We start from the raw sequence: 20,650 nt of genomic DNA on the forward strand, positions 1-20,650 counted from the left end.
TATGTGGACATCTATAAGTACCTAGGTGTCTGGCTAGACTGTAAACTCTCCTTCCAGACTCATATCAAACATCTCCAATCCAAAATCAAATCTAGAATTGCCTTTCTATTTCGCAAACAAAGCCTCCTTCACTCACGCCGCCAAACTTAGTAAAACTTAGTAAAACTGACTACAGATTCTCGACTTCGGCGATGTCATCTACAAAATGGCTTCCAACGCTCTACTCAGCAAACTGGATGCAGTTTATCACAGTGCCATCCGCTTTGTTACTAAAGCACCTTACACCACCCACCACTGCGACCTGTATGCTCTAGTCGGCTGGCCCTCGCAACATATTCGTCGCCAGACCCACCCATCTACAAGTCCATGCTAGGTAAAGCTCCGCCTTATCCCAGTTCACTGGTCACGATGGCAACACCCACCCGTAGCACGCACTCCAGCAGGTGTATCTCACTGATCATCCCTAAAGCCAACACCTCATTTAGCCGCCTTTCCTTCCAGTTCTCTGCTGCCTGTGACTGGAACGAATTGCAAAAATTGTTGAAGTTGGAGACTTATCTCCCTCACCAACTTTAAACATCTGCTATCTGAGCAGCTAACCGATCGCTGCAGCTGTACATAGTCCATCGGTAAATAGCACACCCAATTTACCTACCTCATCCCCATACTGTTTTTATTTATTTACTTTTTTGCTCTTTTGCACACCAGTATCTCTACCTGCACATGACCATCTGATCATTTATCACTCCATTGTTAATCTGCTAAATTGTAATTATTCGCCTACCTCCTCATGCCTTTTGCACACAATGTATATAGACTATTTTTTTCTACTGTGTTATTGACTTGTTATTGTTTACTCCATGTGTAACTCTTTTGTGTTGTCTATTCACACTGCTATGCTTTATCTTGGCCAGGTCGCAGTTGTAAATGAGAACTTGTTCTCAACTAGCCTACCTGGTTAAATAAAATTAAAAATAAAGACACCAGGATGAAAACGACCGTTGCTTGTCACTTTGTAGTGTCTTCTCTACACTTAAAGGGCATTGAGAAGGTGGAAGTGTCACCAATATGAGACGACGACAATAAACTCTGCCAGAGAGAAGTCTTTTGAAGATATTTATACGAGGGTCAAGTTATAATTCCTATTGTCATCATCTTACACACACCTTCCCTGTTATTAGGGTGTCCTGTATTCATGACGGCCCTAGTGGCCCAATTTTTCCTTGACAGGTTACCTTTATCTAGTTATTTTCTAGATTTCTCCTGGTTCTATATTTGAAGGTGTCCACATACTTTTGTATATAGTGTTGAATGTTCTTTCTTTTCTTTTGCCTTTTTTTGCTCTCTTTGAGAGTATGTGTTCCTTATACTAACACCACATTGCCAGTGTCGATGTGTTTTTGTTCTACTATAAATCCATGTCATGTTCTGTTCTATCCTGTAATGACACCTTGTGGATACTTTAGATTACTACAGGTGTCTGCAATTACCTCTGGCTCACTGTGTGGCCATACCTGTCCCACTTTTGTTTGTGGAGTTATGCTCTGATGAAGGTCGATTGACCGAAAGCTTGGATGTAATTGAAATACATTCGCATCTGACTCGAAGTGAGCAAGACCCCATTCTCATCGACGGGGCTGTAGTAGAGCAGTTGAGAGCTTCAAGTTCCTTGGTGTCCACATTGCCAACGAACTAGAATGGTCCAAACACACAGACAGTTGTGAAGAGGGCACGACAAAACCTATTCCTGAACTGAAAACTTGAGCGTGCATAACTATTCACCCCCCCAAAGTCATTACTTTGTGGAGAGCCACCTTTTGTAGTAATTACAGCTGCAAGTCTCTTTCTTGGGGTATGTCTCTATAAGCTTGGCACATCTAGCCACTGGGATTTTTGCCCATTCTTCAAGGCAAAACTGCCCCAGCTCATTTAAGTTAGATGGGTTCCGCTGGTGTACAGAAATCTTTAAGTCATACCACAGATTCTCAATTGGATTGAGGTCTGGGCTTTGACTAGGCCATTCCAAGACATTTAAATGTTTCCCCTTAAACCACTCAAGTGTTGCTTTAGCAGTATGCTAAGGGTCATTGTCCTGCTGGAAGGTGAACCTCCGTCCCAGTCTCAAACCTCTGGAAGACAAACAGATGTCCCTCAAGAATTTCCCTGTATTTAGCGCCATCCATCATTCCTTCAATTGACCAGTTTCCAGTCCCTGCCGGTGAAAAACATCCCCGCAGCATGATACTGCCACCCCCATGCTTCACTGTGGGGATGTTGTTCTAGGGGTGATGAGAGGTGTTGGGTTTGTGCCAGACATAGCGTTTTCCTTGATGGCCAAAAAGCTCAATTTTAGTCTCATCTGACTGGAGTACTTTCTTCCATGTTTGGGGAGTCTCCCACATGCCTGTTGGCAAACACCCAACGTGTTTGCTTATTTTTGTCTTTAAGCAATGGCTTTTTTATGGCCACTCTTCCGTAAAGCCCAGTTCTGTGGAGAGTACAGCTTAAAGTGGTCCTATGGACAGATACTCCAATCTCCGCTGTAGAGCTTTGCAGCTAATTCAGGGTTATCTTTGTTGCCTCTCTGATTAATGCCCTCCTTGCCTGGTCCGTGAGTTTTGGTGGGCGGCCCTCTCTTGGCCGGTTTGTTGTGGTGCCATATGCTTTCCATTTTTTTTATAGTGGATTTAATGGTGCTATGTGGGATGTTCAAAGTTTGATATTTTTTTATAACACAACCCTGATCTGTACTTCTCCACAACTTTGTCCCTGACCTGTTTGGAGAGCTCGTTGGTCTTCATGGTGCTGCTTGCTTGGTGGTGCCCCTTGCTTGGTGGTGTCACAGACTCTGAGGCCTTCAGAACAGGTGTATATATACACTGAGATCATGTGACACAGATTGCACACAGGTGGCCTTTAACTTATTATGTGACTTCTGATGGTAATTGGTTAAATAGGGCTTAATAGCAAAGGGGGTGAATACATATGCACGCACCACTTTTCAGTTTATTTTTTTCATTTCACTTCACCAATTTTGAATATTTTGTGTATGTCTATTACATGAAATCCAAATAAATATCAATTTAAATTACAGGTTGTAATGCAACAAAATAGGAAAAACACCAAGGGGGATGAATACTTTTGCAAGGCACTATGTGTATTGAACACTATTCCCAAGGAAAAACAATACTGCGTGGATGTTTGAGTCTGATAACTCTGAGGATGTTGGGAGAAAAAATAAATAATAATTGCTTGGGTATTGATAAACTGATACCCCATTTCACTGATCCCCAATCCTTAGGTAAAGCTGTACAGTGCAATATGAATGTCAACACACACACACAATAGCCTGACAAAGGAGGTGATTTCACAGTCACGAGATAAGAGCTACAACGGCAATATTTGCGTAAACTCTTCACAGTTGTGTTCTGCGGGTGTCAGCGAGTAGACTGATACCCCATTTCATTGCTTCACATTTCAACCTTGTTTAACATTATCTAGTCTAAATACGGCATGATTCCACCAATTGTAACCTTCTGCATCACTGTCTAAGAGATACTTTTATTTTGAAGGCAAACCGCAAATTACACTATTGTGCCCTAATCCTTCACAACACATAACCCAGTTCGGTCGAGCCTCACTAGCCAGATGAAGCTAGCTGGCTGCTTATAACATTAGCTTTTGGGCAAAAGGGTTTAGTAGCTGGCTAGCTATTTATTTTCATTAACTGAAGTTCAATTTCAATAGGCGAACAACAACTGGCTACCTAGCTAATACTTACCTCACAAGGATTCCTAAATCATTGCCAAGAATAATGAAAATGACTGCAGTTCCTACTGGTCATGGTTTTCAGGCTGGTTGAGTTGGTGCTTGCTAGGTACCAAGCTAAAGCTAGCTAGCTCGCTAGAAGCTGCGATCGAACAAATAAGGCTTTATTGTAAACACATTGTTTGTGGCCGGTGTTTGCAGACCTTTTTGTACAGCTTTGACAGTGCTACTGATAGTAGTGGTGGCGCTTGGCTTGCATGTGCAAATTCTGAACACACATTCTATAATAGAACTGTGTTATTTGACGTGTATCTTTTTTGACACGAAAAGACCCAAACGGCATTCCATAGTATGTCGTGAAGCTAATAGCAGTGACACTATTACTGTGCAACTCCGGTAGGGCAACATCTGAAAAATAGCTCACTTGGTAGTGTGTACTGGTGCTCGACCAGTCGCTAAAGCCAACATCACCCACGACAGAGAACGGTTGATTGTCAAGGGCAAAAAATTCCATTATCTTGGCGTTAATGTATTTCGCCTTTGCTGAAATGTTCTTACTCTTTCAAATGACTGTTCGACTTGTTGACTGCTCGTTCCACACAGCAGATATTGTGGGCTAGGTTAGGAATGCAGTGTTGCTTGTGTAGCGCAAAACTTTAAGTGACTTCATTACGTCATGTAATTATATAGGTATGCATGTCAGCTTCGACATTGGTTTTGCATATCGCCGTTAAACTAGACGTCGGGACGATACCGATGTTGTCATTTTTAGCTAATATCGATATGTTCACCGATTTATCGTGCATCCCTAGTAGTAACCAAAAAACATGTTAAATCAAAATATATTCTTCTTTGCCTTGACAGTTTTGCACAGTTTTGGCCTTCTCTCAACTAGCTTAACCTGGAATGCTTTTCCAAAAGTCTTGAAGGAGTTCCCACATATGCTGAGCACTTGTTGGCTGCTTTTCCTTCACTCTGCGGTCCAACTCATCCCTAACCATCTCAATTGGGTTGAGGTCGGGGGATTGTGGAGGCCAGGTCATCTGATGCAGCACTCCATCACTCTCCTTCTTGGTCAAATAGTCCTTACAAAGCCTGGAGGTGTGTTAGGTCATTGTCATGTTGAAAAACAAATGATAGTCACATTAAGCCCAAACCAGATGGGATGGTGTATCACTGCAGAATGCTGTGGTAACCATGCTGGTTAATTAAGTGTGCCTTCAATTCTAAATAAGTCACTGACAGTGTCACCAGGAAAGCACCCCCACACCATCACAATTCCTCCTCCATGCTTTACGGTGGGAACCACACATGTAGAGATCATCCGTTCACCTACTCTGCGTCTCACAAAGACACCGCGGTTGGAACCATCAAACCAAAGGACAGATTTCCACCGGTCTAATGTCCATTGCTCGTGTTTCTTGGCCCAAGCAAGTCTCTTCTTCTTATTGGTGTCCTTTAGTAGTGGTTTCTTTGCAGCAATTCGACCATGAAGGCCTGATTCACGTAGTCTCCTCTGAACAGTTGATGTTGATGTTTCCAAGCATTTATTTGGGCTGCAATTTCCAAGGCTGGTATTTCTAATGAACTTATCCTCTGCAGCAGGGTCATTTCCTGTGGCTGTCCTCATGAGCGGCAGTTTCGTCATAGCTCATTATGGTTTTTGCGACTGCACTTGAAGAAACGTTCAAAGTTCTGACTGACCTTCATGTCTTAAAGTAATCTTTGCTAATTTGAGCTGTTCAGGCAATAAAATTGACTTGGTCTTTTACCAAATAGGGCTGGCTATCTTCTGTATACCACCCCTACCTTGTCACAACACAACTGATTGGCTCAAACACATTGAGGAAAGAGATTCCACAAATTAACATGGCACACGTGCTAATTGAAATGCATTCCAGGTGACAACCTCATGAAGCTGTTTGAGAGAATGCCAAGAGTGTGCGAAGCTATCATCAAGGCAAAGGGTGGCAACTTTGAAGAATCTCAAATATATTTTGGTTTTGTTAAACACTTTTTACTACATGATTCCATATGTGTTATTTCATAGTTGATGGTATTCACTATTATTCTACAAATGTAGAAAATAATAAAAATAAAAACCCTTGAATGAGTAGGTGTGTCAAAACTTTTGACTGGTACTGTATATGTTGGAGGTCAATGAAGGGTGAATAAGAACTTTGTGTATAGAAAGTTACTGAGTGAGACAAGGGGAAGTGCAGAAAGTTCATATTCTGTTCAAACATGTTATTGCTGAATATTAATATTTCTAAAGGAAGGACCAAAAGGTAGCAGTCTGGTTTCAGTTCCTGACAAGGCAGGCAAGCTGCTGTGGAACTAGGACAATGAGGGATGTGGAACTCAACTCAAGATAAGTCAACAGTTAAAGAGAGAAGACACTGCTGGGAGGGGGGCCATGGGGGTCCACCCTGAAGACCATCTGACTACAGTCCTATCCCATATGCACACACTTCCACGCCTAGATTTAGACAGGCCATGACAATACCAGTTAGAGGAACAGACTGAGAATTGTAAAGGAGGTGACTGCCTAGTCAGACGGTATAAATATGTTATTTTGTGACTTGTATGTTGTGTTCGCAGCAGAAGCACCCAGTGGGTTGAATTAACACAATTTTAGCTTTTTCTAGACGTCTGAGATTTTACTCTATTTGTTCAGAACCTAACAATATATATACACACACACAACTCTGACATTGCTTGTCCTAATATTTCTTAATTACATTATTTTACTTTTTAGATGGGTGTATTGTTAGATATTACTGCAGTGTTGGAGCTAGGGACACAAGCATTTCACAACACCCGCAATACCATTGCTAAATATGTGTATGCAACCAATAAAATTTGATATTTTAATTTGAAAGAAATCAGAGATTAGATTTTTTTTGATAATTGATGTTAAAAGTAAAAAAATATATATATATTTAAGAAAATAAACAGTTTGACAACCCTGTTTATAGGCTTTTAAATTATATAAATCTCAACCATTTATATTTTCCAGTAATGAAGACATGGATGTCTCATTGTACGGTGGGGGATACTAAATAGGTCAACTTTGAGCACCTTTATCTCTTGAATGTTTTGGCATACAGGTCCAAAAAGTCCCTTTCTGAGCACTTCTACAATGGGCAAATATGTATGAAAGGTTTTGTTCAAATCAAAGGGTGTGCTGTCAAAAAGTGATTGAATTCAAATGGTTTTAACCAACAGTTTGCTGACAAAGCTGTTATTATTGTCATCATCATCCGTCTGTCCGTTTTCACCTTGAGCTCCATGTCCTGCCTCCTGAACTCCTCATCCTCATCAGAGTCGCAGTCTGGGAACTGGTAGATCTTTAACCTGTACTTATCTATCTCACTTAGGATCTGTATAGGGGAGGGAGATGGGGGAGGGAGGGGGAGAGTGAAGTAGAGAAAAAGGGAGGGAGAATACAAGGGATAGGGGAGCGGGATAGGGGGAAGGGGAGATATAGAAGGCAAGAAAGGGGGAGCGAGAGAGAGGGGGAGTGAGGGGGAGTTATAAAATATCTGCACGGTGAAATAAACAACTGGTGGGAAAGGTGATAGCTTGAGACATGTCACTCTAACTAGAGTCTGGAAAACTATCTTATTTACCCTGCTCTTCTTCTTCTTAACCTCATCATAAGTGAGACCATCAGATTTGGCCACAACAGGGATGATGTTGACCTTGTCCTGCAGAGCCCTCATACACTCTACATCCAATGGCCGCAGACTGACGACACACAGACACACAGTGTGTAACGTTTGCATAGGGTGAGTGTGTAGTATGAGTGTGTGTGTAGTCTGGTACCCATGTCCGAAGGGAGAGATGAAGTAGAGGCAGCAGTGGACTCTGTTATCCTGGATGTTCTTTCTGTTCAGGCCGATTTCATCCCTGCGGTACTGCTCAAACTGATGGTCAATGTAGTCTGAAACACACTTATAGCTACAGCAGCACACGCACACAGGACAGAAGTGTGTGTAAGCACAGCTCCCATGACACACACACTCACAATGGCTCTGGGGAGGACTTTTTCATGAGCACACCATGTCATTTTGAGACTAGGCTGAGCTTATTACTATTTAGCGTCTTTATGAACCTACATGTACCGGTGAATAACTATATACCTGTCTGTATTATTGATGGTATCTCCATAGCCTTGTGTGTCCACTATGTTGAGTTTGAGCTTCACTCCCTTCTCCTCGATGCACACTGTGTTCTTAGTGATGCCCACAGTCTGAGCCAGCCTCTCTGGACAACACACAGATGCACACACACACAAACAAAAACACACACATGCGTACACAGAAGATCAGAGGTTGTATAAAATAAATCTTGTAGATCAGGGTTGGGTAGGTACAGTAGAGAAAAACCACTCCACAGGATACAACTTGATGTTGCAGAAGTACAATATCAACAGTAATAGACTCATTGAGAAATCACTCTCACCCTCTGCATTCAGCACCTTCCTGTCCTTGTAGAGGTCTGTAAGGAACAGACTGTTGACTAGTGTAGATTTACCCAGACCAGACTCCCCTAGAGAAAGAGAGGGAGGGGGAGAGAGAATGATGAAGAGAATGAGGGAGATAGAGCGCAAAGAGATCCTGCTTAGCCTCAGACCCTGGTCATATCCCTGCTAAATACTTCTAATTTAGCAGTGGAAACTTTGTCATGAAAGTGAACAAACTACAACTCCCTGACAGCTCTTCCCCTGTCCTCACCTACCACCATCAGAGTGAACTCAAATCCCTTCTTTACTGACTTCCTGTGTACCTGGTTGGGCAGAGTAGCAAAGCCTACATACTCCCTGTCCTGGTCCTGCAGGGGTTGACCACATGACAAACCAACATAAAGCAAAGACAAACAGATTATACTGTAACTCACTACTTGCATAAAAGAGAATATACTGTACTCACTGCTTACATAAAATAAACTCAGCAAACAAAGAAAACGTCCCTTTTTCAGGACCCCGTCTTTCAAAGATAATTCGTAGAAATCAAAATAACTTCACAGATCTTCATTGTAAAGGGTTTTAACACTGTTAATGAACAAGCACCTATGGAACGGTCGTTAAGACACTAACAGCTTACAGACTGTAGGCAATTAACTTCTTTGGGGTAAGGGGCAGTATTTTCACGTCCGGATGAAAAGCGTGCCCAGAGTAAACTGCCCGCTACTCAGGCCCATAGGCTAGGATATGCATATTATCAGTATATTTGTATATAAAATACTCTGAAGTTTCTAAAACTGTTTGAATGATGTCTTTGAGGCGAAAGCCTGCCATATGAGTTCTGTTATACTCAAAGACAAATCAGAGACAAATCCAACCAGGAAGTGGGAAATCTGAGGTTTGTAGTTTTTCAACTGATTGACTATCCAATATACAGTGTAAATGGGGTCAGATTGCACTTCCTAAGGCTTCCACTAGATGTCAACTAGATGTCAATGGTCTTTAGAACGTTGTTTCAGGCTTCTATTGTGAAAGGGGAGCGAATAAGAGCTGCTTCAACCAGGGGTCTGGCTGAAAGCCTTTAGTTTAGTCACGCGCAGAGTCGTGAGCACGAGCTCCGTTCCCTTTCATTTCTAATGACAAAGGAATTGTCCGGTTGGAATATTATTTGATAAAAACATCCTAAAGATTGATTCTATACATCGTTTGACATGTTTCTACAAACTGTAATGGAACTTTTTTGACTTTTCGTCTGGACTTAGTGCCCGCGCCTCATGAATTTGGATTACTGGGCTGAACGCGCGAACAGAAAGGAGGTATTTGGACATAAAGATGAACTTTATCGAACAAAACTAACATTTATTGTCTAATATGGAGACCTGGGAGTGCCATCAGATGAGGATCATCAAAAGGTAAGTGATTCATTTTAACGCTATTTCTGACTTTTGTGACACCTCTCCTTGGTTGGAAAATGGCTGTATGGTTCTCTGTGGCTAGGCGCTGACCTAACATAATCGCATGGTGTGCTTTTGCCGTAACGCCTTTTTGAAATACGACACAGCGGTTGCAAACCAAACGCCCTAACAAAAGAAGCTATTTGGACATAAATGATGGACATTATCGAACAAAACAAACATTTATTGTGGAACTGCGATTCCTGGGTGTGCATTCTGATGAAGATCATCAAAGATAAGTGAATATTTATAATGCTATTTATGACTAATGTTGACTGCCCAATATGGCGGATATCTTTTTGGCTGCTTTGTTGTCTGAAAGCTGTTCTCAGATTATTGCATGGTTTGCTTTTTCCATAAAGTTTTTTTGAAATCTAACACAGCGGTTGCATTAAGGAGAAGTATATAACAGTATAACAGTATTTTCATCAACATTTATAATGAGTATTTCTGTCATTTGATGTGGCTCTCTGCCCTTTCACCAGATGTTTGTTGGAGACAATGCATTTCTGAACATAACGCACCAATTTCAAATGATGTTTTTGGACATAAAGATGAACTTTATCAAACAAAACACACATTTGTCTAATATGGAGTCCTGAGAGTGCCATCTGATGAAGATCAAAGGTAAGTGATTAATTTAATCGCTATTTCTGACATTGTGAGCCATCTCCTTGGCTGGAAAATGGCTGTATGGTTTTCTGTGACTAGGCGCTGACCTAACATAATCGCATGGTGTGCTTTCGCAGTAAAGCCTTTTTGAAATTGGACACTGTGGTTGAATTTACAAGAAACATATCTTTAAAATGGTGTATAATACTTGTATGTTTGAGGAATTTTAATTATGGGATTTCTGTTTTGAATTTGGCGCCCTGCAATTTCACTGGCTGTTGTCGAGGTGGGACGCTACCGTCCCACTGGTACTAAAGAGGTTAAGGTCACAGTTATGAAAACTTAGGACACTAAAGAGGCCTTTCTACTGACTCTGGAAAACAAAAGAAAGATGCCCAGGGTCCCTGCTCATCTGGGTGAATGTGCAATAGGCATGCTGCAAGGAGGCATGAGGACTGCAGATGTGGCCAGGGCAGTAAATTGCAATGTCCATACTGCGAGACGCCTAAAACAGTGTTACAGGGAGATAGGACAGACAGCTGATCGTCCTTGCAAGGACAGACCACGTGTAACACCTGCACAGGATCGGTACATCTGAACATCACACCTGCGGGACAGGAACAGGACGGCAATAACAACTACCCGAGTTACACCAGGAATGCACAATCCCTCAATCAGTACTCAGACTGTCCGCAATAGGCTGAGAGAGGCTGGACTGAGGGCTTGTAGGCCTGTTGTAAGGCAGGTCCTCACCAGACATCACAGGCAACAACCAACGTCGCCTATGGGCACAAACCCACAGTCGCTGGACCAAACAGGACTGGCAAAAAGTGCTCTTCACTGACGAGTCGCAGCTTTGTCTCACCATGGGTGATGGTCGATTTCGCATTTATCGTCGAAGGAATGAGCATTACACCGAGGTCTGGACTCTGAAGCGGGATCGATTTGGAGGTAGAGGGTCCGTCATGGTCTGGGGGAGTGTGTCACAGCATCATTAGACTGAGCTTGTTGTCATTGCAGGCAATCTCAAAACTGTGCATTCCAGGGAAGACATCCTCCTCCCTCATGTGGTACCCTTTCTGCAGGCTCATCCTGACATGACCCTCCAGCATGACAATGCCACCAGCCATACTGCTCGTTTGTGCGTGATTTCCTGTAAGACAGGAATGCCAGTGTTCTGCCATGGCCAGCAAAGAGCCCGGATCTCAATCCCATTGAGCAAGTCTGGGACCTGTTGGATCGGAGGGTGGGGGCTAGGGCCATTTCCCACAGAAATGTCCGGGAACTTGCAGGTGCCTTGGTATAAGAGTGGTGTAACATCTCACAGCAAGAACTGGCAAATCTGGTGCAGTCCATGAGGAGGAGATGGACTGCAGTACTTAATGCAGCTGGTGGCCACAACAGATACTCTCTGTTACTTTTGATTTTGACCCCCCTTTGTTCAGGGACACATTATTCAATTTCTGTTAGTCACATGTCTGTGGAACTTGTTCAGTTTATGTCTCAGTTGTTGAATCGTATGTTCATACAAATATTTACACATGTTTGTAAGTTTGCTGAAACTAAACGCAGTTGACAGTGAGAGGACGTTTCTTTTTTTGCTGAGTTTATAATATGTAGCTCAATCAAAAGAGGCGTTGTAAATAGTTCTGATGGCATCATGAGGAAGCCCTGAAAGCTGCCTATTTTCAGACCATATATCACGTTTCACCTTTGACACTTGAAATCTATGTTTTGGATTTTCAACAGCAAAATCTAACTCCATTAACAACTCAGCACAGGAGCCAATGTGGGCTCTTAATACCACTGTTCTCTCCCTGTGTATAGGGTTGCAAAGGGTTGGGAAATTTCATGGAAATTTTCCATGGAAGTTAAGCCTGGGAATTTGGGGAATTTTGCTTAACCTTTCTTGGGTAGGGGGCAGTATTTTGGAGTTTTGATGACAAACGTGCCCAGAGTAAACTGCCTGCCCAGAAGCTAGGATATGCATATGCATGGTAGTATTGGATAAAATAATGTCTGTGGGTCTTTCTGTGTTTACTTCCTTAAGGAATAAATTTGGCTTTAGGCCGTAGCTAAATTACCTCAGAGGTGTAGGGGTCTAGGCAGCCCCAGGGGCTCTTGGGTCGTGGGGGGCGGTCAGAGGTCCAGCTGGTGGGTGTGGCCAGGTAGTGGTGTTCTGGGAGAGGGGAGGAGTAACAGAAGTTTCCTGAGATCAATCCTGTGCCCTGATGAGAGGAACAGTTGTATCTGTTCTGGGGAAACTCCCTGATGAAACTCTCCAGATTTAAGTTCCCCATTTCATCTTTAGCCAGGCTGGAGAACTAGACAGAACAGAGGACAGAGAGGAGGGAGATGAGAACGAATGTGAGAGGAGAGGGAGGGAGGGTTGTAGAGGAAGGAGAAGTAGAGAGGGGGAGAGGAGAGGGAGGGGGATAGATTCCTTATTAAAAAGGTGTGCTTTGTGCTACTGTATGTCTGAGTGTAGGGTTTACAGTAGCTTACATATGGAGAAAACAATCTGATGACACTTCATCGTCATTGGCATGGCACAGTGATAGCAACACTATTTTTGGAGATACTGTTTTAACTGCTTTCTGTGCATCCTACATACCTCTCCATCTGAAGGCAGTGCAGGTATGGTGGCAGAGGAGAGAGAGAGAGAGAGACACACACACACATTCAGGATCATAAAGAGAGAGGGGACCAGGATGATGTCAGCACAATTTCAACACCAAAGGGCAGAATCGTACTGTTATATTATAGGCTAGTCTACACCTGCTGAACATAACATCAAAATACCTAAATTGCAGCCAATAAATGTGAGTATCTGACAGACAGCAATAAGTTAAATTTCTATTGATTATGCAGGGCTCTACAGTGACATTTTTTACAAGGAGCAAATGTGCTCTAAGTAAAAAGATGTAGGAGCACAATGAAAAATATTTGAGGTATTAATGTGGCAATCCGCAGTTGAAACAATAAAGCATTTATCCGCACCACTGTTTCTGTAAAAGGTTGAGGGATGCGGCTAGAGAAACGTAACCACACTCAAATTCATAGACGGATGCATCCATGATATCAAAATGACAGTTTGAACCATGTTTTGAGGCTATATAGTGTTTGTTTACATTTAGCTTGTTTACAAACCGTATGTTATATTTTGGCTTCTGATGTGGTACGACAGTTAAGCTCATGGGGCATCATGGGGCATTTAAAAGTGATATTCTTCAATAATCAATGGGTTTACATCATTAATTTAAGTCCAAAAAGTGATGTAGTTACTACTGCAGCAAGCCCCTTTAAATTATAAGAATTGCCAGCAATAACAACATACAGGGTTTAGGAGCACCAGAACATTTTATTTTTAAGATTGGGCCTATGAATCCTAGCTACTTTATAAGCAGTCCATTTTCCTTTCTTTGTGCTACCACATATTTGCACTACTGTGGCTGCGGGACATTCCAACAATTATTCCATGAGTGATTTTTTTCTTCCTAGGGGCACTGGTTCCAGGTAGCACAGCAAATTCCATATAGCATAGCTGGCCACTCAATTATAGACAGAATACCAGCTGACAGCTTCTTCCCTAAATAGTTCTTGCATAGTTTGGAGCTGTACTTTCGGTCATTGTGCTGTTGTAGGAGGAAATTGGCTCCAATTAAGCGCCGTCCACAGGGCGTTGCAAAATGGAGTGATAGCCTTCCTTCTTCAAGATCCCTTTTACCCTGTACAAATAACCCACTTCACCATCACCAAAGCATCCCCAGACCATCACATTGCCTCCACCATGCTTGACAGGTGGCGTCAAGCACTCCTCCAGCATCTTTTCATTTTTTCTGCATCTCACGAATGTTTTTTCGAGATCCGAACACCTCCAACTTAGAATGGTCTGTCCCTAACACTCTTTTCTAGTCTTCCTCTGTCCAGTGTCTGTGTTCTTTTATTTTTATTGGCCAGTCTGAAATATGGCTTTTTCTTTGCAACTCTGCCTAGAAGGCCAGCAGCCCGGAGTCTCCTCTTCACTGTTGACATTGAGACTAGTGTTTTGCAGGTAATCTTTAATGAAGCTGCCAGTTGAGGACTTTCTATTCTGGGTTGGGGGAAGTTTGCGCTGTTCTGTGAAGGGAGTAGTTTTTTTTTCACCTTTATTTAACCAGGTAGGCTAGTTGAGAACAAGTTCTCATTTGCAACTGCGACCTGGCCAAGATAAAGCAAAGTAGTGTGACACAAACAGAGTTACACATGGAGTAAACAATAAACAAGCCAATAACACAATAAACAAATCAATGACACAGTAGAAAAAAAGAAAGTCTATATACAGTGTGTGCAAAAGGCATGAGGAGGTAGGCAATAATAGGCCATAGGAGCGAATACTTACAATTTAGCAGATGATGATGTGCAAGAAGAGATACTGGTGTGCAAAAGAGCAGAAAAGTAAATAGAATAAAAACAGTATCGGGATGAGGTAGATAGATTGGATGGGCTATTTACAGCTGCAGCGATCGGTTAGCTGTAGTACACAGCGCTGTATGAGCTCTTCAGTTTCTTTGCAATTTCTCACATGGAATAGCCTTCATTTCTCAGAACGAGAATAGACTGACGAGATTCAGAAGAAAGTTCTTTGTTCCTGGACATTTCGAGCCTGTAATCGAACTCACAAATGCTGATGATCCAGATACTCAACTGGTCTAAAGGCGGCCAGTTTTATTGCTCCGTTAATTAGTACGAGTTTTCATCTGTGCTAACATAATTGCAAAAGGGTTTTCTAATGATCAATTAGCCTTGTAAAATTATAAACTTGGATTAGCTAACACAACATGCCATTGGAACACAGGACTGATGGTTTCTGATAACGGGCCTCTGTACGCCTATGTTGATATTCCATAAAAAACTGCCGTTTCCAGCTACAATAGTCATTTACAACATTAAAAATGTGTCTACACTGCATTTCTGATCAATTTTATGTTATTTTAAATGGACAAAAAAATATATTTTCTTTCAAAAACAAGGACCCCAAACTTTTGAACAGTAGTGTCATAAACCCCTCAAAGTTCCAGGATGGTTTGAAAATGACAGCCATATTAGCAAGAAAAATTAAAGGCATGTGATATACACTATATAGACAAAAGTATTTGGAGACTCCTTCAAATTAGTGGATTCTGCCATTTCAGCCACACCCGTTGCTGACAGGTGTTCAAATCGAGCACACAGTCATGCAATCTCCAGAGACAAAAAGCTCAGAGACTTTCAATGTGGCACCGTCATAGGATTCCACCTATTCAACAAGTCAGTTCTTCAAGCTTTTGCACTGCTAGAGCTGCACCGGTCAACTGAAAGTGCTGTTATTGTGAAGTGGAAATGTCTAGGAGCAACAACGGCTCAGCCGCAAAGTGGTAGGCCACACAAGCTCACAGAACGGGACTGCCAAGTGCTGAAGCGTGGAAAAATGAATCACAGTTCACCATCTGGCAGTCCGGCGGACAAATTTGGGTTCACCATGCGCAATGCCAAGTCTCGGTTGGAGTGGTGTAAAGCCGCCATTGGACTCTGGGGCAGTGGAAAAGCATTCTCTGGAGTGAAGACTCACGCTTCACAATCCGACAGTCGAATCTGGGTTTTGCGGATGCCAGGAGAAGGCTACCTGCCCCAATGCAAAGTGCCAACTGTAAAGTTTGGTGGAGGAGGAATAATGGTCTGTGGCTGTTTTTGATAGTTCAGGCTAGGCCCCTTAGTTCCAGTGAAGGGAATATTACCTCTACAGCATACAATGACATTCTATAAGATTCTGTGCTTCCAACTTTGTGTCAACAGTTTGGGGAGGGCCCTTTCCTGTTTCAGCATGACAATGCCCCCGTGCACAAAGCGAGGTCCATACAGAAATGGTTTGTCGAGATCAGTGTGGAAAAACTTCACTGATCTGCAGAGCTCTGACCTCAATTCCATCAAATACCTTTGGGATGAAAAGGAACACCAACTGCGAGCCAGGCCTAATCTCTCAACATCAGTGCCTGACCTCACTAATGCTCTGGTGGCTGAATGGAAGCAAATCCCCACAGCAATGTTCCAACATCTAGTGGAAAGCCTTCCCAGAAGAGTGGAGGCTGTTATAGCAGCAAAGGGGGGACAACCTCCATATTAATGCCCATGATTTTGGAATGAGATTTGAAGAGCAGGTGTCCACATACACTATATGACCAAAAGTATCAGAAATGTTGTAATAGCAGTATTGTCAACCTAAAATTATGTAATAATGGCTGTTCCACTGGATGTCATAAGGTGAATGCACCAATTTGTAAGTCGCTCTGGATAAGAGCGTCTGCTAAATGACTTAAATGTAAATGTAATATGTTTTATACAAATTTTCTGCATAAATACCCTCTAAAATATATGTAAGCAGACCATAAATGTCTAAATTTCAGTGGTGTAAAGTACTTCAGTAAAAATACTTTAAAGTACTACTCAAGTAGTTTTTGGGGTATCTGTACTTTACTATTTATATTTTTGGAACTTCTACTTTTCCTTCACTACATTCCTAAAGAAAATAATGTACTTTTTACTCCACACATTTTCCGATACCCAAAAGTACTCATTACATTGTAACAGGAAAATGGTCCAATTCACACACTTAACAAAAGAACATCCCTGGTCATCCCTACTGCCTCTGACCTGACGGACTCACTAAACACATGCTGTTTGGAAATGATGTCTCAGTGTTGGCGTGTGCCCCTGGCTATCTGTCAATAAAAATGTTTTTTATTTTATTGTTCCTTCTGGTTTGCTTAATATAAGGAACTTGATATGATTTATACTTTTACTTCTGATGCTAAAATGTACTTAAGTAATTCCATTTACTTTTAATACTTAAGTACATTTAAAACCCAAATACTTTTACTCAAGTAGTATTTTACTGGGTGACTTGAGTCATTTTCTATTAAGGTATCTTTACTTTTACTCAAATATGACAATTGAGTACTTTTTACACCACTGCTAAATTTGAGTTGAGTTGAGTTCTTGGAAAGCTATATGTGCTATTATATGATAAAATGTCAGTACTTCAAATTAAGCATTAAGGCCCAAGTAGGTGTGGTATATTGGCCATATTTCACAAACTCTTGAGGTGCCTTATTGCCATTATATACTGGTTACCAACATAATTAGAGCATTAAAAATAAATGTTTTGTCATACCCATAGTATATGGTCTGATATTCCATGGCTGTCAGCATTCACAGCTCAAACCACCCAGTTTCTCATTCTTAATTATATGCCCAGAGATGTTAAAGTATGTCATGTTGTAAGGTAGCCAATGTGCCTGTGCAGCGAGCTTTACTAATGTTGCTAGCTAGATAGAATTTGTAGAAAGTAATTTGGCTACAACTAGCTAGTCCAAGATGTACTCTTAAAGAGCCAACCGTTACTCCCTAAGGTCCAGGGCCCTTATATGTTATTTACTGAGGTAGACTGGCTTTGGGAGCCAAAACAGCCATATACTCCATCTAAACAGGAATCGATTCTCAATCTGAGATCTAGAAACATAAAGCCCTTTGCTTTCATATGACATCAAAATAACTTCACAAATGCAACATATACACGGTTTTAACCAGATTTCACTTTTGCCGCCGACGGTGTTTTTCAATGACACGTTTTGGGAGCCTTCTTCCATTACACAGGTGTTTGGAGCATGCTAGATAGCTAATTAGCACCCAGTCTTCCGTAAACACGCGCTGTAACATGGATATATGGCTGTCTGGGAACACTAACCCTAAGGTGTGTATCAAACGTTTTTTATTATTACAATATTTCTTGATTATATAAAACGGTCCTTATGCTTCCCAAAACGTACCGCAAGCGATGCGTATTAACGTTCAGACCGAGAATTTGGGCTCTTAATGAAACTCCCCCGTAGAGAAAATGACTTCATCCAACGACTCTTACGTGTAATGTAATGAAACGGAGTCATGATCACAGGCTAGATAACTAGTTAGCAATACGTTTAAGAATGGAATTCACCCTCACCACCCTGTAGCTAGTAGCTATGTACACAGACACCTGCAAATAAGACTTCTTAAGACTAGCCTACCTGGAAGGCCTTCGTCTGTCTGTGTGCCTGGAGTGGAAAGATGTTTAAGGTTTTAGCAAATAAAAGTTAGCTTTGTAACCAACTCAAATGGCATAATGCCATGTTATGACTAAATAACCCATGTTCAACTGTTATCTCTGAACAACAAAGTCACACATGGACAAGTGAGAAGCAGGGAAGTTATGATTTGTTTGCTAACTACCTCAACCTGGTCTCAGAGGACTTCACATTATTGTAAATAACCCGAGAAAATCAAATATAGTTTGACATGTTACGTTTCGTATGGTATGTATTAATTTGTGGATATCCATCATCCATTTCGTGTAAATGTATAATGTTACGAATTACAATTTGTATGACTTGTTAAGAACTTGAAAGATGTACAATATGTTACGAATTGTAGTCAGTGCAACTCCGACATTTGCTCGTCCTAATAATTATAAATGTCTGAATTACCTTTTTACTTGTATATTGTTAGATATTACTGCACTGTTGGAGCTAGGACACAAGCATTTCGCTACACCCGCCATAAAATCGGCTAAATATGTGTATGTGACCAATACAACTTGATTAGAATTTTCTAAAAGTGTATGTTACAAATTATAATTTCATGTGGCTAACGTCAGCTAGGTGGCTTGTTTATGAGCAAAAACGTACTAATAAGTACAGTAGTTGAAGTTGCTAATTAGCTAGCTAAAGTTCTCCGTGATGAGATTTGAACATTTGGGCGGCTAGATGTTCGCGTCCTGTCTTATGTAGCTTACGTTAACCACATCAAACCTAAGAAATCATACTAATTTGTACATACAGAATTTACATTTCCTACGTCACGTCTACTACATATATATATATATAAGCTGTTTTCAACCCACAATCAAAAGACAAGGCAAGCTAGCTGGAGACAGCCAATAGCTTATTTAATGTATACTGTAAAAGCAAACGGGACGGGTGAAAATAAATGTCATTTTAGTATATATTGACGTGGCTGGCTTATTATGGTCTCGTTTTGTCTACAACTTGTGTTTACCTTGTTCATCGTTGTACATTGTATTTATGTCGTTAGATAGCGAGGCTCAACGGTTAGAATCGTTACATTTAAAAGTAGGCTATATACCCAATGCGTTCGGGCACCAACATATAGGTAAAACCCGCGCGCTCGACGACGTGCTTAGTGGCGCCAAGATGCACTTACAGCATGTGTTTACGCCTCATGTCCACCAGATGCATCAAACGCTTTGCGTTTCGCAGGAAGCAATTTATTTTATCAATCTAGCAGACCGCAACGCTACCTTGGGGGTGCAGCGCTAGACTTCTTCGGTGGGGTTTATCGGTGGTTGGCATCCAACGTTATGGTACATTACCGCCACCTATTGTACAGGAGAGTGGGACCAGAAACTAAATCCTACCTGCCAGCCCTGTTGCTCTTAAAAATATAAAATATTTGACACTATATCTAATGACGTTCTACTCCATATACTCTTTAAACAAATTTCCTGTATCCCCTTCTCCCTCATACTAGATCTCATCCTCTCTCTTTCCCTCCAACAATGTCCACACTATCAATACATGGACCACTGTTTGTTTCCTGGCAATAATCACACTTTCCGGTTGGATGCTTTCCTGTCACATTTAAGGTCTTGTTCAACTGGCTGTGTCCCACCCTTAATCTTGTAAATATAGCCTCCTCTCTTCTGTCCCTTCCTGCCATTCTCTCCTCCCCAACTTTCCTCTGTATCATTGAAACTACCACATCAACATCCCCACTACGTAGTGCTTGTTTAGTCTTTATATCAACTGCCCCGTTCCCTTCCACTCCCACATGAGCTGGGACCCATGTAAATATTATCTGTATACCCACTTGTTTACTCCTGCCAAATGCGAAATACCCCACTACATATTCTGAGTCCTTGTCATCGTCGTCCTTATGACATCTAGCCTTTCCAATGATGTCCGGGCTGCAGAACCATACACTATACTTCCATAGTGTATAACAGATCAGATCAATGCAACATATATGGTCTTCAATGAGGCACACCCAGCCCCCTACTAAATGCACATCACATTTAGTACCTTCTTACACCCCACTACTCACTTGATGTGTTCTGCCCAGGTCATTCTAATATCAAAGTAAACCCCAAAGAACCTGAAGGCTCCCACCCTCTCCAAGTTGCTCCAAGCATACCTCATCTCACACCTTCCTCCTGGTAAAGAACACAGTTCTCTACAGAGAACCTGAATCCCCACATTAATGCCCACCGCTCCCGCAC

The 20,650-nt window shown here is 41.7% G+C and overlaps 2 protein-coding genes across 2 annotated transcripts in view; both read right to left on the reverse strand.

The window, feature by feature from the left end:
• Positions 1-8,459, reverse strand: part of LOC118366058 (septin-5-like) — a 20,597-nt gene extending 12,138 nt beyond the window's left edge. Inside the window, exons 1-6 of the mRNA XM_052491602.1 lie at positions 8,452-8,459; positions 8,236-8,390; positions 7,914-8,037; positions 7,597-7,731; positions 7,401-7,518; positions 7,050-7,151 (exon numbers count right to left, since the gene is read on the reverse strand). Coding sequence (XP_052347562.1) covers positions 7,050-7,151; positions 7,401-7,518; positions 7,597-7,731; positions 7,914-8,037; positions 8,236-8,390; positions 8,452-8,459 — 642 coding nt within the window. The remainder of the gene's footprint in view (positions 1-7,049; positions 7,152-7,400; positions 7,519-7,596; positions 7,732-7,913; positions 8,038-8,235; positions 8,391-8,451) is intronic.
• Positions 8,362-20,129, reverse strand: LOC127914580 (septin-4-like). Its single transcript, XM_052491717.1, has 3 exons — positions 19,576-20,129; positions 12,387-12,626; positions 8,362-8,604 (listed from the first exon to the last, which is right to left on the reverse strand). Exons 2-3 carry the CDS (start codon positions 12,600-12,602, stop codon positions 8,473-8,475), a joined length of 348 nt encoding a protein of 115 aa, XP_052347677.1. The 5' UTR covers positions 12,603-12,626; positions 19,576-20,129; the 3' UTR covers positions 8,362-8,472.
• Positions 20,130-20,650: the final 521 nt, after the last annotated feature.

This window comes from Oncorhynchus keta, chromosome 33 (genome assembly GCF_023373465.1).
Source record: "Oncorhynchus keta strain PuntledgeMale-10-30-2019 chromosome 33, Oket_V2, whole genome shotgun sequence".
Lineage (NCBI taxonomy): Eukaryota > Metazoa > Chordata > Actinopteri > Salmoniformes > Salmonidae > Oncorhynchus > Oncorhynchus keta.

Coding starts and splice junctions, on each gene's coding strand:
- LOC127914580 (XM_052491717.1), bottom strand. CDS start 12,602: ATGGGGAACTTAAATCTGGAGAGTTTCATCAGGGAGTTTCCCCAGAAC. Junction 8,605..12,386: donor TAGACCCCTACACCTCTGAG/GTAATTTAGCTA, acceptor CAACCCCTGCAG/GACCAGGACAGGGAGTATGT.